Source organism: Peromyscus californicus, unplaced genomic scaffold (assembly GCF_007827085.1).
Source record: "Peromyscus californicus insignis strain IS unplaced genomic scaffold, ASM782708v3 Scaffold_8__1_contigs__length_139910024, whole genome shotgun sequence".
Classification (NCBI taxonomy): domain Eukaryota; kingdom Metazoa; phylum Chordata; class Mammalia; order Rodentia; family Cricetidae; genus Peromyscus; species Peromyscus californicus.
In genome coordinates, this window is record NW_026294606.1 from 23,756,230 (window position 1) to 23,775,255 (window position 19,026).

Below are 19,026 nucleotides of genomic sequence, written 5' to 3' on the forward strand. Positions count from 1 at the left end.
CCAGCACTCATGAGGCAGAGGCTCGTGGATCTCTGAATTTGAGGCCAGCCTAAGGTGAGTTCCAGTATAGCAAGGGCTACACAGAGAAACCCTGTCTTGAAAAACAAAAAATAAAAAAAGGAACAAAAAGATCAGCTTTGAAAGATGAAGTTTAGGAGACTGCAGCTTGTCACTGTGTCTTTGCTACTGAGGGATGAGTGTGTGGTCTAACAGATTTGAAATGTCTTTGTGTCAACTGAGAAGGTACTGGTCTAGAACTCCTTGGGGTTGTTTATGTTTCTAATATAATTCCAGGAAGTAACATGCTCATAAAAAAAAAAAAAAAAAGAAAGGAAGGAAGGAAGGGAGGGAGGGAGGAAGGAAAAGAAAAGAAAAGAAGAGAAATAAAAGAATAAAAGGTTGTATCATTCTCCCACTTTTTTTTTTTGTTTGTTTGTTTTTTGTTTTTTCGAGACAGGGTTTCTCTGTGTAGCTTTGCGCCTTTCCTGGAACTCACTTGGTAGTCCAGGCTGGCCTCGAACTCACAGAGATCCGCCTGGCTCTGCCTCCCGAGTGCTGGGATTAAAGGCGTGCGCCACCACCGCCCGGCCCCACTTTTTTTTTTTGAGACAGGGTTTCTCTGTGTAGTTTTGGAGCCTTTCCTGGAACTCACACTGTAGCCCAGGCTGGCCTTGAACTCACAGAGATCTGCCTGGCTCTGCCTCCCAGAGTGCTGGGATTAAAGGTGTGCACCACCGAAGCCCTGGCTTCCCACTTTGTTTTTTAAGTTTTGGTTTTTGGAGACAGGCACTCATGTAGACTAGGCTGGCCTTGAACTCTTGGTGTCGCTCAGAATGACCTTGAATTTTTGATCCTTCCATCTCCCAAATGCTAGGATTATGGACATGGTGATCAATCTACTTCCCATTTAAAAGGATCGGAATTTAGCCATCAAATTGTACTTATATTATTTAATCTTAATTTCATTCCCTTTTCCAATAAATATTTTGTTTTTACCTTAATTATATGTATGTGTATATATCTGTGTGTGGGTGTCTGCATGTGAGTAAAGTGTCCTTGGGTACCAGAAGAGGGCATCAGATCCTCAGGAGCTGCAGTTACCAGTAGATGTGAGCTGCCCAATGTTGGGATCTGAACTTGAGTTCTCTGCAAGAGTAGTACAAGCTCTTAATTATTGAGCCGTCTCTCCAACACTATAGTGCCTCTCTCTCTCTCTCTTTCTCTTTCTGTCTTTACTGAGAGAATCTCAATGTAGTTCTAGAAGGCCAGCTACTCATTATGTAAACCAACCTATCCTTGAATTTAGAGAGCTCAGCCTGCCTTTGTTTCCCAAATGCTGGAATTAATGATGTGTGCCACCTCTCCCTGCCTCATAATGGTGTTACTTTAAAATAGGAATTAGTTTTAATTTTTTCCCTTTTGAGTAGTTGGCATTTGCTCAGCCTCTTGCCTTGTGTAAAAACCCACATCTAGGATGGGTCTATGGTCCCAGAGTGGGAGAGATCAGCAAAACCAAGCCACACAATAAAGTTTTTATCTTGACTCTGCTAATCCATTTTTTTCATCAGCTATAAAACAGGCTTGAGTCATAGCTCCCAGTCTGTGAGAACTTCTGTAAAAATTTTTTTTGTTTACATTAACAGCAATGTGATATATATACAAAATGGAATAGGAATCAGTCTATTATTTTAAGGTGTGTTACTTTTGTTTATGTTGCATTTGTTTAACTCTGTGAAGCTGTGTTACTGTGCCTGTCTAAAACACCTGATGATCTAATAAAGAACTGAACGGCCAATGGCAAGGCAGGAGAAAGGATAGGTGGGGCTGGCAGGCAGAGGGAATATATAGAAGGAGAAATTTGGAAGAAGAGAAATCTAGAAGAAGAAGGAGCCAGAGAAGGAAGAGGACTCCAGGAGCCAGCCACCCAGCTACACAGCAAACCACAGAGTAAGAGTAAGATTTACAGAAGTAAGAGAATGGGAAAAGCCCAGAGCAGAAGGTAGATAGGATAACTTGCTAAGGAAAGATGGTAAGAAACAAGCCAAGCTAAGGCCGGGCATTTAAAACTAAGAATAAGCCTCTGGGAGTGATTTATTTGGGAGCTGAGTGGCAGGCCCCCAAAAGAGTAAAAACCCCCAACAACAAAAGGGGGAATCCAGTTGTTTATAACTCCATGGATGAGTCAGGAAAATATTATACAACCTGAACAAAGCCAGACACCGACAGACAAAATACTATGATTTCACAGACATGTGGCCCCTGAAAGAAAAAAAAAGGAATTGATAGAACAGAATAGTTGCTGTAGAGAGGGAATGGAGAGTTGAAGATCAAAGGGTTCAAACTCCCAGACAGAGAGAGAAATAGGTTAGAGAAGACCGCATAGCAGAGTGACTGCCAACTGTACATCAACCAAGACAGCAATTTTCAAGGGTCTCACCCCAGAAATGATAGGCAAGCAAGGTATGCTAAGGAGCTTGTCACTCAGCCCATACTGCTTTCTCATAGCAAAACACATTGTACCCATCAATGTTTGGCATCACGATTTGCCAATGAAACTAGTAATTAAAAAAAACCCAACAAATAAATATTCCACACTCAAAAAACTAACATTTGAAACTGCCAAGAAATTTGTTATTTTCAATCACTTTTTATTGCCAGGCACGGTGGCACACACGTTTGATCCTAGCACTCAGGACCAGAGGCTGGCAGATCTCTGAGTTCAAGGCCAGCCAGCCTGTTCTATGAAGTGAGTTCCAGGACAGCCAGAGCTGCACAAAGAAACCCTGTCTCAAAACTCCCCACCTCAAAACAAAACAAAACAAAACAAAACAAAACGGGGGTTTTTTGTTTGTTTGTCTTTACCATCTTTTGAGAAGCTTATTTAGCATTGATCATGTCATATATATTAATGAAAATGAAAACAGGTACAGTGGCTAATCACTGTAATCACCCAGATACTCCGGAAGTCACAGCAGCTCAGGAGTTCCAGGCCAGCTTGGGCTGGACACAGTGAAACCAAGTCTCTTAAAAATAATAATAATAATGATAATAATAATAATAATAATAATAATAATAATAATAATAATAACACTGTTGATAGGAAGATGAGAGTGGGAGAGAGAAACAGAATATACATACCGGGAATCCTATTGAGTGTCACCCAGAAATGCTCATCAGGACTGTAGGTGTCCTTGGACCAGGAGATTAAGTCCAATGAACGCTGGTCTTTGAGGACAAAGTTAGCAAACTCACGGGTGAGGGCCACATAGGCAGTGCCGAAGTAAATGGTCATATTGTGAGGAGGGGGAGCTTTTAATCTCGCTGTATTGTACACATAGGGATTTCTATGATTTAACAGTTCCCGGTGGACGTACTTGGTCCTTGCGATTATGTGAGCTGGAGGCAGCACCCCTGGGGTGAGATTCTTCCCAATAAACCCTTTCAGGTACTGAACTATTTCCCTGTTGGTTTTCAGGGGGAAGTCCTGCCCGCAGGTGTTGAGGACATACTTCCATGGGACTTCGGAGGCCACCAGATCTTTCATGCAGTTCAGGTCAGCTTGGAGCCGGGAGAAGCCACCATAGACCACAGGTTCCATCTTAGAGGCCAGGAAGGCATTGGGGAAACAGCTTAGTAGCTGCTGGACCGCATCTTTGAAGGTCTCCGGTGCCTTCCTGTCCACATGCACACAGTAGATGTTCTGGGGCATGTAAATCGCCCTGAAGAGTCTCTCAAAAGTGTCAAAATCTTTGTGGATGGTCAGTGTGAAAGCCAAAGGGAAGCCAGCTTCTTCTTCAGAGAGAGTTTCTGTTATGTAGTGATTTTGAACCCTGTACTTGGAACAGGTGAAGTTTTCCAGGGTTGTTTTCCTTCGGCTGTCTGCTGCGTAAAAACTTTCCCTACTGAATAACTGAAAACAGACTTCTGCTAAGACTGAAACATTGGCAATTGCCCTCGGGAAATGATTGTTCACCCACAATTTGCCGTTGTAAATAAATACAAGCGTCAAGGCAGCAATAAGAGACAGACTAAAAAGACAGTAGTTCCAGGAGCCCATTTTCCAAAACCAGGAAATGAGCAAAATGTCTTTAGAGATGGGATTAGGAGCGAAGCTTCCTTTAACTTACATTTTCTCCAAGTCCGGACATCATCCCACCTGGATGTGGTTCTGATGAGCCTTGAGAAGCTTCTTGGTCCTTTCTCCTCTCCCTTCCCTCTTCCTAGCTTGCTTATATTTTCGTTTTTAATTGACAGACTTCCGTAGCAGCTCCATTGCCCAGCCTCCAACCAACTTACAACCAATTACTACACAAAATTGCCCCACCCCAGGGAGGATCCCAGGGCCAGTGACCCTACCTGTCCCCACAGGAAAATCACTATCAGTGATCTTTGGTCGATGCATTGCTCTGAAACTCTGAGCCAAGCCTCTTCTCTCAGTGAAAGGCTGGTGGTAACTGCCTGCTCTCTTGGCTTCCTGTTAATCATTGCATTTGTTTGCTTAACCAGACTGCGTTTGTTTGCTTAACCAGTTTGGCCCAGCTAACCGCTTGAGTTTGGAGCATGTGAACACTGCCTGGAGAGACTCTGTCAATTAAAAAAAAAAAAAAAAAAGTCATGCTTGACAATCAATTGCATAACTCTGCCGTTTTTCACCCATACTCCACGCCCCTTTCCTCACTGGCTGGGCTTGCTCTAAAGCAAGGTGGATGACTGCCTGCGGAGCCAAATTCTTTCCTGAGCTTAATTTTCTGTGCTGCTAGGGAAGGTACTTAAAAAGGCATACTAACTCCTACTCAGACCTCACCATCTGACTCACACGAAGCAAATGGGACATTCTGAATAAAGGCTAATTGTTCAAAACAAACAAACAAACAAACAAACAAACAAACATCAAAGAACCAAGTTTCCCATCACCCCCAAATTCCCTGGAAGCTAAAGTTACTGAATGTCAAATTTGTTCTGTGTTCCCCCACACAGGTTACAGGTGGAGTGCTCTGATGCCCAGAGAAGAGAGGAGCCAAGTCAGTTTTAAATAGTACAGGCGTAGAGACTTTCCGATTTGGAAGCTTTGGTTATTTATTTACTGCCCAGGCTGACCTCTAATGACTGACCTCAACTGATTTTCCCTCCTTGGACTCTTCAGTTCTACTGGGAAACTGAGGCTCCCTTTTGAGGTTCTTAGTCTCCTTCATACAAGAATTTAGAAATGGACTCAGAGACCGGTGGGTGGTGGCACGCTTTTAATCCCAGCACTTGGGATGCAGAGGCAGGTGGATGTCTGTGAGTTTGAGGTCAGCCTGGTCAACAGAGCAAGGAGTTCCAGGACAGCTAAGGTTACAAAGAGAAATCCTGTCTCAAAACAAAACAAAACAACAAAAAAAACCAATAAAACAAAATGAAAAGGCTCAGAAAGAAACGCCAGGACTACTTCATTGTGTTTAAGAGAAGAACACAGTATAGGTTCGGTGAGAATCCCAGCAGCTGCCTGGAGGAGGAGACAGTGGGGGGCATCTCACCTTTTAAGTCAAGCTTAGGGTGGACATCAACAGAAAAGGGCAATGCATGCCCGAGAACGGATGTGGGCTAGGGAGCTAAGGAAAGACCCGAGGAAAGATCCCTGACAGGCAGCTTATGAGCCTTTAGAACCCCCTCCCTCTCTGGGTTAGAGTCTGAGGGCTTTGTTTCTACACAAGCTCTATTCGTAAGATGACGCTGGGGTTAGAAAGGGCTTCCGGTCTTCCTCCTCAAACTGACTTCTTTCCCACGTTAATCTCGATGGAGCTGGGGTTAGAAAGGGCTTCCGGTCTTCCTCCTCAAACTGACTTCTTTCCCACGTTAATCTCGATGGAGCTGGGGTTAGAAAGGGCTTCCGGTCTTCCTCCTCAAACTGACTTCTTTCCTACGTTAATCTCGATGGAGCTGGGACTCCAAGTGTGTGTCACTATATCCAGTTCAGATTTGAAAACAGTTTAAAAGGTGTGTCTTGGTGTATAGTGAATAAGAATGGTTTTTATCACCATAGGTCAAACATAAGAATAAACTTCAGATAATGTGTAAAAGAATTCTTTACCAAATGAAGTTGAGACAGGAGAAGCAGGAGAAGCAGAAGTGTACCACAATGAACAGGAAACACACACACACACACACACACACACACACACACACACACACTCCTCCAGTACCCATCCTCCTCGAGTCCGAGCCAAGTGGATTACATGTTAAAATCCACTGATGAGTTCCGTAACATTTGGTAGCCAATGGCATGTAGTGTGAAAGGATATCTCTAAGGACTTGCACTCATGTGTCCTATCTGTCTGCTGCTCTCCACATCATTTGTACACAGCAATCAGATGGACACTGACTGAAAGCTTAAGCTTTCATTTCCCAGTTTCCTTGCTCACTTTAGTGAGAGATTCCAGACACGATGGTTTATAAGAGATAGATATTTGTGCCTGCAAATGTGTCTCATTAAACATCCCTGTTTTTCCAATGTATCTTAATTAGAGAGCCAACATAATACTGTCGTTTTCATATTTCAATCTGAGCCCCTACTCACAGACATGCACATTTTGATTAAAAACACAAGGAGAATTCCCAGTGTAGCTCATTGGTAGGCCACTTACTTAGCATGCTGTGAGTCATGGGTTCAATTCCCAACATTAAAAAAAGCAAAAAAAAAAAAAAAAAAAAACCCAACACCACCAATGGCTGGAAAGTGGGTAAAGGGGCTTGTTGCCAAACCTTGATGACTGGAGTTTAATCCCTGGAATCCACATGGTAGCAGGAGAGAACTGACTTCTGAACGTTGTCCTCTCATTTGCGTGTACTTGTGTGCTTGCACAGGCGCATACACAATAAACAAGTAAATGTAGTAGACTAAACTAAACTAAAAAATAAGGAAATGCCAAAACAAACAGAGAAATGCAAGTTTATATCTTGTTTAAACTAGAGATGTTAGCACATGGCCCTTCATAGTGGTTCTTCTCACTGACTTCATAATTGCTCTTTTAGAGTACGAGGCCAGGGTCATTGATGGTTTGATTTCCCACAGCTGAAAGCAATGTCATCGTGACCATTCCCAGCTCTTTGTCGCATGCATCAAATAACCAGAAAGGAGCTGTGGGCAAATCCTTAGGACTGTGACAGTCTCTAGTTGTTCCAGGAACTGGTTGGGCCTCGTGTGATGCAGCTGTAGTTAGCCTTCTCTGCATGATTCCAATGCAAATAGCTCCTTCCTTAAGGACCTTTCAGGTGTCCATCCAGAATGCTTTGGAACACATCACTTCCTCAATACAGAAACAAATCTTTCCAAAGAGGAAAACAATGTCTCTAATTTGTACTTCATTTGTTGTGTCCCTCTAAGTAGACATTGCACACATCAAATGAACTTGACTGTGGGGCAGAGGAGATGGAGACATCAATGCCTAATTATATGCTTGCCTGCACTGGTGCGACCATTCTCACAGTCTTGCCTCCTAATTTATCTAGAAGATGGCAGCAGCTTTGTTCTGGCTCTCACCTCAATTCTACCCCTTCGGATACTACAGGCGCCAAAGCATCGGGAATCATCTGGCTGTTCCTTGACTTTGCAGCTCGCCCGGTTTGCCTATGAAGCTGTAGATGTGGGAGTTGGTGCTTGGTTGCAGGAGCGCCCTGTGCCTCATCTGAAATGCCACTAGGGTCCTCCTAGAAATGTCTGTGATTATTTACAGTATTATTTTGGATAATACTAGTCATTTTAAGAGGAATGAGTATGTGCCAGTGAGATGGCTCAGCAGGAAAGGCTCTTGCCGACAAGTCTGACCACCTGAGTTCCATCTCTGGGACCCATGTGGTGGAAGGAGAGAAGACTTCCATAGATTGTCCTTTGACTTCCATATGTCCACAGAGGTACATATACATACATGCACACACACCCATAAATAATAAAAAAATGAAGATGATTATATTTTCTTTAGGTTTATTTTTACTTTATGTGTATAAATGTTTCACCCACATTTTTGTATGTGTGGCATATGTGTGTCTGGAGCTTGAGAAGACCAGAAGAGGTTGTTTGCTGGATTCCCTGAAACTGGAGTTACAGACAGTTGTGCACTGTCCCGTGGGTGCTGGCAACCAAACCCAAGCCCTCTGTGAGCACAGCATAGCCTCCTGAGCCATCTCTGCAGCCCCATCATATCTGGAGCCAGTTTGTTGCCCCAGAGGTAGCCATTTTTCTAGATCCTGAGTTCTATGTGAAAAGATTTTGCACCCTGATAAGCCTCTCTGCTGATGCAGCAATCCAAATCAAACCAAATCAGACCGAATTAGAAATAGCCCCAGTTTAATGGGTAAAGCATTCTGGGTGATTCTCCAGCCCCCAAGAGACGAGACAGGGATGAGAGACCAGAAAACCATGCATCTGTTTTCTGGGATGCAGCTTAAATACCCTATGGGAGTGGTCTTGAGCATCTGTGGGGGGAGGAGCCGTGTTTGGCAGGCTTTGAGGGGGCGAGTTTGGGAAAGAGATGGAGGAGGGGAGTTGAGGTGAGGTGGAGCTTCCACCAGAACATTCCAGACTGCGGGTATATGGTTGCCAGGGTGCCAGGGGCTGAGGTGGAGCTTCCACCAAAACACTGTGCTCTCCCAACAGGGCAGGGCAATAAGTGACCCAAAGGAACAGAGATGGTTTGATCCAGATTGAACATTAGATCAAAGTCAACACCCCACATTCCAAGTTCAAGAGGTGACCAATCTGAATAAAGAAGTCAGGAACCAGTATAGACCTGCTAACCACTCAGTAAATCTCAGGGTGTATGCATGTTTCAGAGTTCAGATGAACATATTGCTCCGTCCTTAGGGCACACTCATAAACTCTCACTGAAGGACATTAATCAATTTTTATTACCTCAAGACAGCTGTACTGAAAGTGGAATTCAGCACCTGTGGGAGGGGATTCCCTCAGTCTTGCCTGGGCTGCCCAGAGTAGCTTTCCCACAATTCAGTTCATCCTGACATCACTTCTGAGCCCAAATCCGAAGCCAAATAAACTGTTTGGAACTTTCTGAATGTAGGAAAGTCTGGTGAGGTTTCAGAGAGAGCAGAACCTAGATTGAACTCATTTTTTAATATGAAGTTCACCGGCATCTTGCTGGGTTCATTTCCTACTCTCCTTCCTCCCTCCTCTCTTACTTACTTAGTTTTTACTTACTTACATTTTTACTGCAGTTGCATTTCGAGCCCTTTCCTACTCTCCTGGGTGTTTGCAGCCACAGGAAATAGCCTGAAGCACCAGGGTTTTAAAATAGCCAGGAAGCCTGGTTAAAAAGTTCCCTGGATTGGGTGAAGGGAGGCGGCTCTCCACAGGCTTGGAACATCTAGTAGTCATGTGTTCTCATGCTCCCAAGCTCAGTCTGGGTGGAATTTGAGAAGACAAGCCCCATCCCACCCCCTCTATCTCAGGCTGGAAAGGACTCTGCAGGTTATCAGCTTCTGGATTTGGATTTCCCTTCAGAGCTAAGTCACCCACGAGTCTCAGTTTGTTTTTTTTCTTTCAGTTCTAAAGAAAACCCACACTGATGTCCTGCAGTACTGGGAAGACTGTGGCGGCAAGGCAGCTATCACACCCCCTACCCAACCCCCACTCTGCTCAGGGCTGGCCAGTGATGTCCAATCTAATTTTAGATCTTGAAGACAAGCCACAAGGAAGAAAAGGATAATGGGTAGAAAATGATCAGGTTCTGTGAGTTAACTTAAAACGGCTGGAAAGAGGGCAACAAGGAAGGGCAAGAGAAGCCGGTTTTGTCAAGTACAGCCAAGACATGTAACTGAGGTAAAACAAGGCTGGGGCTGGAGCTGAAAGATCCTAGGTGCTTCTGTACTAGTGAGAGTCCTGCCTTCCTATGGACGCAGACAAGTCCCTGGCTGCTGCAGGCTTCATGGGCTAAGCTAAGGAAGGAAATGAGCCCCAAACCACAAGAGCGTCGACAGTCCCACTTCGTTGAAGAAAATCATCAGGTTTGACTTGGGTATAGATGGGGTATTGTTCTAGTTTTCTGTTGCTGTTTATAGATGCCATGATCAAAAGCAACTTGGGGAGGAAAGGGTTTATTTCATCTTACAGCTTATGTGAACCACATTGTTGTTAAGGAGCCACAGTGTTACACATTGTTATTAAGTCTCCCTACCTTACAGGAATAAGGTTCTGAGTCCTAAGCCTAATGTGTCCTGCAAACCATGTTTTCCAACCTACACTATCTTGTGACACCATGATATACACCCACCCCTTTTGCCTTGCTAAACTCCTGAATACCCCTGATGACTCCCCTTCCATATGATGCATTCTTATAGTTATCTAGCCCAGAGACATCCTGGAGCCCTGAGTCCCCGACTCTTCTGTCCACGTGATACTATGACATTTATCTACCCCAGAGGCAGCCTTGAGCTAGGAGTCCCCGACTCTTCTGTCCAGGTATTACTAGCCAATTAATCTCAACCCCAACCCTTCCTCATAAAAGGGACCTCAAAAGACCGTGAGGGACTGCTCTCTGAAACCCCGACTTAGGGAGAGGCAGTCTGGCCAGTCCCCTGTGCACTTCTAAATACAGCTTGCTTTAATCTGACAGCCATGGAAATGGTTTTTTCTCGGGTCTAACACAATCCATCACCAAGGAAAGGCTAGGCAGGAACTCAAGTAAGAACCTGGAGACAGGAACTGAAACACAGACTATGGAGGAGTGCTCATTAGTCCTTTGTTCCTAGGTTCATGTTCAATGACCTTTCTTACACAGCCCGGGTCCACCTGCCTAGGAATAGTACTGCCCACAGTATTTTGGGCCCTCCTACATCATTAGCAATCAAGAAAATGCCCTATAAACATGTCCACTGGCCAGTCTGATGGAAGCAATTCTTCAACTGAGGGTTCTTTGTTCTAGATATGTCAAGTTGATAACCAAGTTTAGCTGTTAGAAGTGTTTTATAGGTTGGATATATTTTATGCATCAGATATATCTTACACGCTGGCATTATATTGTGGGGATATATCTTATACACTGGCATTATATTGTGGGGTTATATCTTATCTTATACACTGGCATTATATTGTGGGGAAAAGGTCTAGTCCTCATCAAGTTCACAATTGGATTTTGACCTTACAGAAACTGAAGATGGCCGCTGTGGATTGAGTTCAAGGCTGAACTGAACTAGAGAGAGTGCCAGGAAGGAACGTCATCTCCCTCCTTCCAGTTTCAACGTTCTGCTCAGTTAGAATAGTGGTCAAAGGAGCAGACCACCCTGCTGCAGGGTCACCAGGCCCGGGCCCCCAGTCTCCCTGTGTCTTAAAGACCAGTCTGCAATGAACCAGTGGGTGCTTTACTCCATTTGGCCAATGCATCACCAGCTGAGGAACAAGACTCCACTAAGTTTCAACAAAGGCTGGAGGTGGGAGTGCACACCTGTCATCTCAGCCCTTGGGGACAGACAGGAGGGTCAGGAGTTCGAGGCTAGCACGAGTCACATGATGAGAGTTTTTCTCAAAAGTAGATGAAATTTAAAAAGAAAAAAAAAACTTGTTGATTTGTTTAGTTGCTCTTTAATATCAGAAGAAAAGTTTTCATACACTTTTCTTCTGATATTAAACTGTACATGGTCTGGGGTTGTTATTGTTTGTTTTTGCTTTTTTGGAGGGCCTGCCACTCAGCTCTCAAATAAATCACACATGGAGACTTATTCTTACTTATGAATGCCCGGCCTCAGCTTGGCTTGTTTCTTACCAGCTTTTCTTAAATTACCCTGTCTACCTTTTGCCTCTTTTTCCTTTTCTTCTGTATATCTTACTTTTACTCGTACTCTGTGGCTGTGTGGCTGTGTGTGTGGGTGGGTGGGTGGCTGTGTGGCTGTGTGGCTGTGTGGGTGGGTGGGTGGCTGTGTGGCTGTGTGGCTATGTGGCTGTGTGACTGGGTGGCTGTGTGGCTGTGTGGCTGGCTGGGTGGCTGGTCCCTAGTGTCCTCCTCTTCTTATCCTCTTACTTTTTCTCCTTTTCCTCCCAGATTTCTCCCTCTATTTATTCTCTCTGCCTGCCAGGCCCGCCTGTCCTTTCTCCTGACTCGCTGTTGGCCATTCAGTTCTTTATTAGACCATCAGGTGTTTTAGACAGGCACAGTAACACAGCTTCACAGAGTTCAACAAATGCAACATAAAAGAATGCAACAGATCTTTGCATCATTAAAACAAATGTTCCACAGCATAAACAAATGTAACACACCACAGGGTTTCTTTCTTTCTTTCGTGTGTGTGTGTGTGTGTGTGTGTGTGTGTGTGTGTGTGTGTGTGTGTGTGTGTGTGTTCAGAGAACAGCTTGTTTTCTCTCCTTCTGCTGGGTCCTGGGGCTTGTACTCCAGTCCTCAGGCTTGGCAGTAGGTCCTTTTACCCACTGAGCCATGTCACTTGTCCTCAGTTCAGGGGGTCATTTTCATTTTAGGATGTTATTGAGTAAAGTTCAATCTTCACTGGAAATTTTTAGGGAGAGATGGGTTAATGTATATTTTAAAACCCCGAGTGCCAATTATCTATTAAATTCTTTAACTTTTCACCTTGTCTGAGGGTGAGAAACAGATCATTACAGTCCATTTTCAACCTGAGATGTGCTTAGAGTTCTTGAGAGTTAAAGGAGGCATTAGGGCCCTCCCTCTCCTCCCGGGCTCAAGGCTTGTTAAAAAAGATCAGAATGGGGGAGGGGCGGCCTCAAGCCCCAAATTCTTCATTGGATGAGGCTTTGTGTCCTCGGCCAATGAGGTGGAGAGTTGGAGTTTGGGCGTGCAGGTCCTTTCAATGTCCTCCTTCATGTATTTTTCCAGGCACTTCTCTGCAGAGCTGGTTCCCAGAGGGATAAAATTGCCTGGACACATTCCACAGAGGCTTTCCACAGGAATCCATGGGAATCCTCTTAGCCTCTTCCATGCAAACTCAGTTCACTGCGCTGTTTGTGAGTGGAGTAATAAAAGCCGGAATGTGCAAATGGAAAGATCTGTTCGCCTCCAGTCACACCCCAGAGGCTTGAGAATAGTGGTCACAAGAAGCAGCCACCTGAGGTCCCAATTCCCCAAGCTACAGTTGCCCAGGTATGACCTTCCCTCCAGAACCCTCAAGGGCTCCCGGCTCCAGAAGTGCTCTAGGAAGAAGGGGATGGGAAGTTAGTCAGGTCTAAGTAACTTCACTCTCACCAAAGGTACAGGGCTCAGGAGAGTCACCCTGGGGCAGCCTTCCCCTTTGCCACTCAGAGCTTGCCTCTTCCAGAGAGAACATTCTGGATTCCTGTTCAAACCCTTTCTTCATACTTCAGGTTGTGTCCTTACATTTAATTCTCAGTAAGATATCCTATATGGCTTCAGACTGAATGGAAAAAGACATAAAAAGGAGGAAGAGCTGGGCGGTGGTGGTGCATGCCTTTAATCCCAGCACTCAGGAGGCAGAGGCAGGCAGATCTCTGTGAGTTCGAGGCCAGCCTGGGCTACAGAGTGAGTTCCAGGACAGGCGCAAAGCTACACAGAGAAACCCTGTCTCGAAAAAACAATCAAACAAACAAAAAAGAGGAGGAAGACATGACTACTCCCGAAGTATGGAGAAGATGGTTATTGTAGATATGAGAGAGAGCATAGCCAGAAGCAGAGACATCTGGGAGAGTCCAGAGGGAACAGGACTCTGAGCCAGACCATGGAGGAGATGATGGAGGTGGGGGGGAACCAGAAGACCGGGAGGGTAAAGGGTAAACAAAAAAAGCCCTGGGGAGCAAAATGGCTGGATTATATAGGAATGGGCAGCTGGGCTGGGGGAGTTTAGGGTAGTGGGTGGAATGTGCCAGCCATACCCTGTAACAGGTAGAGACTGAGGGATGCTGGCAGAACCTGGTGGGTAGGTCCACTTTGATAAGTTAACTAGGCACCTCAGTTAAGCATTTATCCCCTGTTTGAAACCTAACACAGGCAGGAATGACCTCTAACTTTGATGGGTGTCCCATTCAAATACGGGGATTGGAAATCCTGGGCTACTGGCAGGATTTGGTTCAACTCCTGGGCTGGGAGTCTGAAGGTGGGTCATATACCTAGAGGCTGCCACTCCCTCTTGATAATGGGTTCTTGCAATGTTAGACCCCCAAAATCTAGGGTCTCAAGTGGGCGCCTCAAGAACCCAGAATCCAGTCCAGTTGATACAACAGCAAGAGGTGTTTATTGAAGAAGCGGCTGTACAGTTGGGAAAACTCTGCTCCAAAGAGCAAGAGTCGCATCTTATTGCAGCCCCATGGGGGCTTTTAAAGGAAGAACCCACAAAAGCCATAAGATTACAATTCCCATACAATTTCATTTCACAAGATCATGGTCTGATCACAGAGTGGGTACAGTCATGTCCGCATGTACATTCTTCCTGAAGCCTCAAGGGGGGGTATCAGGGCGGGAGTCGAGTTTACACAAAGGTCACAGTGATCCTTCCTGGAACACTTGCAACTATCCCAGTCACAGTTGAGCACATCTCTTAACAGAAATCTTTTTACATTGTTACATTGTTGCAGGTTGAATAATGGCTGAGTCAGGTGGCCCTTGGAACTAGTTTTCTTTTTAGTTCCTTATTTCCTGGGGCTTGGGGGTGTAAGCCTGAAGGGTTAGGGTCTTTCAGCAAGGCAAGGCAAGCCTGCTTTTTACCCTCTCTGCAGGAATGAAATGCACCCTGCCATAGGGATTATGAGCAACTGTGGATTTTTATCAACGTCACTATCTTCTTTAGAGTAGTTGGAAGTTTTGGCAGGTTTTAGAAACAAGACAAAAGAAAGAACTGTCAAATTGCACCCCCTCCCTTTCTTATGTATATGAGTGTTTTCCCTGCATGTATACATGTGTACCATTTGCATGCCTGATATCCACAGAGGTCAGAAAAGGGCATCTGATGCCCTGGAATCGAAGTTACAGACAGTTGTGAGCTTCCCATGAATGCTGGGAATTGAACCTGGGACATCTGTTCCCTTAACCGCTGAGCCCACATCACCCAGGGTTTAAACTGTCCACTCCTTGAAAAGACTGAAAGACATTGACTCATAGGTAGCAGTTGTCTCTCAAGGGATGACACGGGGAGATCTTACTTTCTTTTACATACTTTTTCTGCTTTCCCTCCTAAAATGGTCACAGGTTATTTTTAATTAGAACATGTTTCCTGTTTGTGTAGGTTTGCCTCATTATCTACTCTCTCCCTTATATTAGCCTGCACATGTGCTGGGCACAGATAGAAAACTCAACTTCCTCATTAGCATATGACTAACAGCTTCTCCATGGCCTTGAATTTTGTGCCCTTGGGGAACATGGAAGACATAGACCCCCGTCAGGAGGGATTTTACAAGAGGCGAAAGAAACCCAGTCTGGAGGTGGAGTCAGGAGAAGAGGGACAGCGATTCTGAGCAGCAGGACTGAGTCTGCCCACTGCCAAGGACTCAGTTAGTCTTGAAGCACCTGCTGGACCAAGTTTCCTGGGGCAGTTACTGATGGCTTCTTGATTTCAATTGTACGTACTCAGATGATCTGTGTGTGTGTATGCATACGTGTGTGCGTGTGTGTGTGTGTGTGTGTGTGTGTGTGTGTGTGTGTGTGTGTGGCTGATCTCAGTTCTCATAATTTCCTCTAGGCCCCACTCTTTCCTCTCAATACCCTCATCCTTGCTTCTACCTTCAGAAAGCCAGCAACTAAAAAAAACAGCAGCAAAATAACATTTCTTAAGTTTTTAATCTCCACGTTCTATAAATGAAAAGAGGGACTGTAGTTTTTCCTCTCTTTAACTCAAACAGCTTTTATGAGTAAATACACCAGACTTCCCATTGTTAGCAGAAATGCAATACACTAAGCCAGCTTGTGTGCTGGTGGGCTGATGGGAACTTAGATCATATTTTAGAGCAATTTGGTCACATGAATCAACAACTTCAAATGTTCCTATCATTTAACCTAGTAACTTTTTTGTTTGTTTGTTTTTTGAGACAGAGTTTCTTCTCTGTGTAGCCCTGGCTGTCCTGGAATTTGGTCTGTAGACCAGGCTGGCTTCAAACTCAGAAATCTGCCTGCCTCTGCCTCCCGGGTGCTGAGATTAAAGGTGTACACCACTGCTGCCTGGCCTAGAAATTTATTTCAAAATGCATAACATGCCCAGTGGTGATGTTACACACCTTTAATGCCAGCACTCAGAGGCAGAAAGGCAGACAGATGTGTGTGAGTTCAAAGCCAGCCCTGTCTACAGAGTGAATTCCATTACAACCAGGGCTACATAGATAAATTCCGCCTTGAAAAAAAAAAAGACATAACACTAAGTGTGGAATTAGTACATGCAAACAGACATTTCTTGTATCTGGTGTTATTCAGCACTGACACTAACATTTCACATGGCAAAATGATAGGAAGGGGGCTCTGGTGGGGGGAGGGGATCTAGAGGATGAGAAAGCAGCAGAGGGTAATGAGTGGAGAAAGACAAACACAACATGCTTTCTGTCCTATGTGGAGTCCTGTGGGGGGTGAAGAAGAAAGACAGCTCATAGGGAGGGAAGGGACCAGAGGGGGAGGAGGGAGGCAATGGGAGACAGATGTGTGTGTGTGTGTGTGTGTGTGTGTGTGTGTGTGTGTGTGTGTAAAGCAGAATGATCTATGTGAATGCAAATGCCATAATGATATTCATTATCCTGTATGCTAATACCAAATATTGCAAAGCAAACCAAGAGGGATGCCCAGTACTGAGAGAGTAAGGTGTGGTCTGCTCATGCTATAAAAGTAAAAGCAGTGGATTCCTGCTTCCAGGAGGCTGGGAAAAGTCACTTGGCGGTTGGCTAAGTGAAAGCAGCGGGATACAAGATTATATCATCACTTGTGACCAAACTGCAATCAGCAATGCAGAAACTGAAGGAAGCCTGAGGATGTAGCTCAGTGGTTAGAGCTCGCAGGCCTCGATTCAATCTCCAGCACTAAACAAACAAACAAACAAACAAACAAATGAATGGGGCCAATGTGTATTTTTGGCTTTCTTGCTTGTGTTTTTGCGCTTCCTAGATTTTCTACAAGAACTGATGTTTTATGAAAAAAAAATACTGAGAACTTTTCTGCCCACATATAACTAGTACAAAGTTTAAAATTTTTATATAGAGGTGAGACTTTAAAGATTCCGAGAAGCCTGGACCACAGAGAGCTTCCATTCACTTGGCTGACAGTCCTACCAGGCTCACTGTGAATAAATAACCTGTACCTAAGATGTGGGGTTTCTAAACAATATACCATCATTGCTTTAAAAGAAAAGAAAAGAAAAAAAACAAAACAAACAAACAAAACTCCAACCGAATTGTTCTGGGGACTTGGAGCAAAGATTTGGGACATATAATGTCAGGAGAAATTTAGCAAGTATGTTCTACAAGCAGACACATTGAGTGACATGTAAGGTGTGCAAGTTACTTTGTGTGGTTCCATTGAATCTGCCATATAGAAAAATCTACAGGTTGTGTGGAAAGTTTGGAAATCTTGTCAAACACACAAAATATATCAGGGGGCATTTTTAAGGAGTAACACACAGAAAGACACACACACACACACACACACACACACACACACACACACACACACACACACTGATGACTTCATATAGAATTGAAATCAAATCCCATGTACCTGGAATCCTGTTTAGCATCATGCAGAAGTGTTCTTCAGGATAGTGGGTATCCTTTGACCACTCAAGTAAGTCAATGGCCCTCTCCTCCTCAAGAACAAATTAACAAATCCTCTTGTCAGTGCTACATAGGCAGAGCCAAAGCAAATGGTGAGGTTATGGAGAGGAGCATATTTCCATGTACACGTCCACAGCGTGAAGGAAAACAGCCCGTGTCTGTGTTCCAAGTATTTATACTTAGTCCTTCTGAAGGTATAAGGAGGAGGCACATGCCCTGGGGTGATGTTTTCCCTCTTAAACCCCTTCAGATGCTGAATTATTTTGGTTTTCAGGGCGTTGAGGACATACTTTCAGGGGACTTCGGAGGTCACAAGGTCTTCCACGCAGTTTAGGTCAGCCCGAAGCCCTCGCAGACCATGGATTCCCTCCCTCTTTGATGCCAGAAAGGCAACTGAGAAGCAACTGAGAAGCTTTCTCACCGAATTTGTAAAATCAGATTGTTCAGTTGGAACCTCCAGCTCGCCCCTGCAGGATCTGGAAAGCCCCATTCCTGTTCTCTCTCTCTCTCTCTCTCTCTCTCTCTCTCTCTCTCTCTCTCTCTCTCTCTCTCTCTCTCTCTCTCTCTTCAAACCCTGACCTCTCAGAGAATCTCCAACAAAGAAAAGGTGCAAAAAAGCCCAGTTCCTCATTCCTGGTGACTATTGCAACTTCCTCCCTTGTTGCCGCCAGCAGCCAAAGTCCCCACCTAAGCATTCCAGCGTTTGACCATACTTGAGTACAAACCCCTCACCTGTAGGCTATATAATCTCTCTGCTGTAGTTCAGGCTTTCAGCTTCTCTGGCCTCGATCTCTGGGACTGGAGAACCTGCATGGGACTGACTTTGCTCAAACAAACCTGTTGTTACACTTTTTCAATTTGGCTTGATCTGGCTTACTGCATCGGCAGAAAAACCTATTGGGGTGGGGCCGGGGACCGCAGAAAATCTATTACCGATGTGGCCTTCTCACCCGCGTGGACACAGTAGACATTTTGGGAAGTGTAAATGGCCTTGAAGAGCCTTTCAAATGTGCTGGTCTTTGTGAACAACTATCACATAAGCCAAAGGGAACTCAGCCTCATCTGTTAATGTGAAACTGCGGAGAGACTTTGGTAGGTTTGGACCAAGGTGCCTCTGGGTGGGTGAGGCACACCATGCAGATACAGAGGATGGCAACATGGGTGGAAAATTACTCATACAGCAGACCTGACATCCACGTGGTGAGTTTTATTATTAAAGGGAGGGAGGAGAGAGAGAGAGAGAGAGAGAGAGAAAGGTTTGTGATACTGTAGATGTAACCAACCTTCTTATTAAATAAGAAACACAGAACCAATGC

The 19,026-nt window shown here is 44.7% G+C and overlaps 1 protein-coding gene and 1 pseudogene across 1 annotated transcript in view; both read right to left on the bottom strand.

The window, feature by feature from the left end:
- LOC128103573 (N-acetyllactosaminide beta-1,6-N-acetylglucosaminyl-transferase-like) overlaps positions 1–4,522 on the bottom strand; it is a 102,562-nt gene extending 98,040 nt beyond the window's left edge. Inside the window, exon 1 of the mRNA XM_052728076.1 lies at positions 3,139–4,522. Coding sequence (XP_052584036.1) covers positions 3,139–4,057 — 919 coding nt within the window. The 5' untranslated portion in view covers positions 4,058–4,522. The remainder of the gene's footprint in view (positions 1–3,138) is intronic.
- Positions 4,523–12,698: 8,176 nt separating this feature from the next.
- On the bottom strand, positions 12,699–18,200 carry LOC128103810 (N-acetyllactosaminide beta-1,6-N-acetylglucosaminyl-transferase-like; annotated as a pseudogene).
- Between the last annotated feature and the right edge of the window lie 826 nt (positions 18,201–19,026).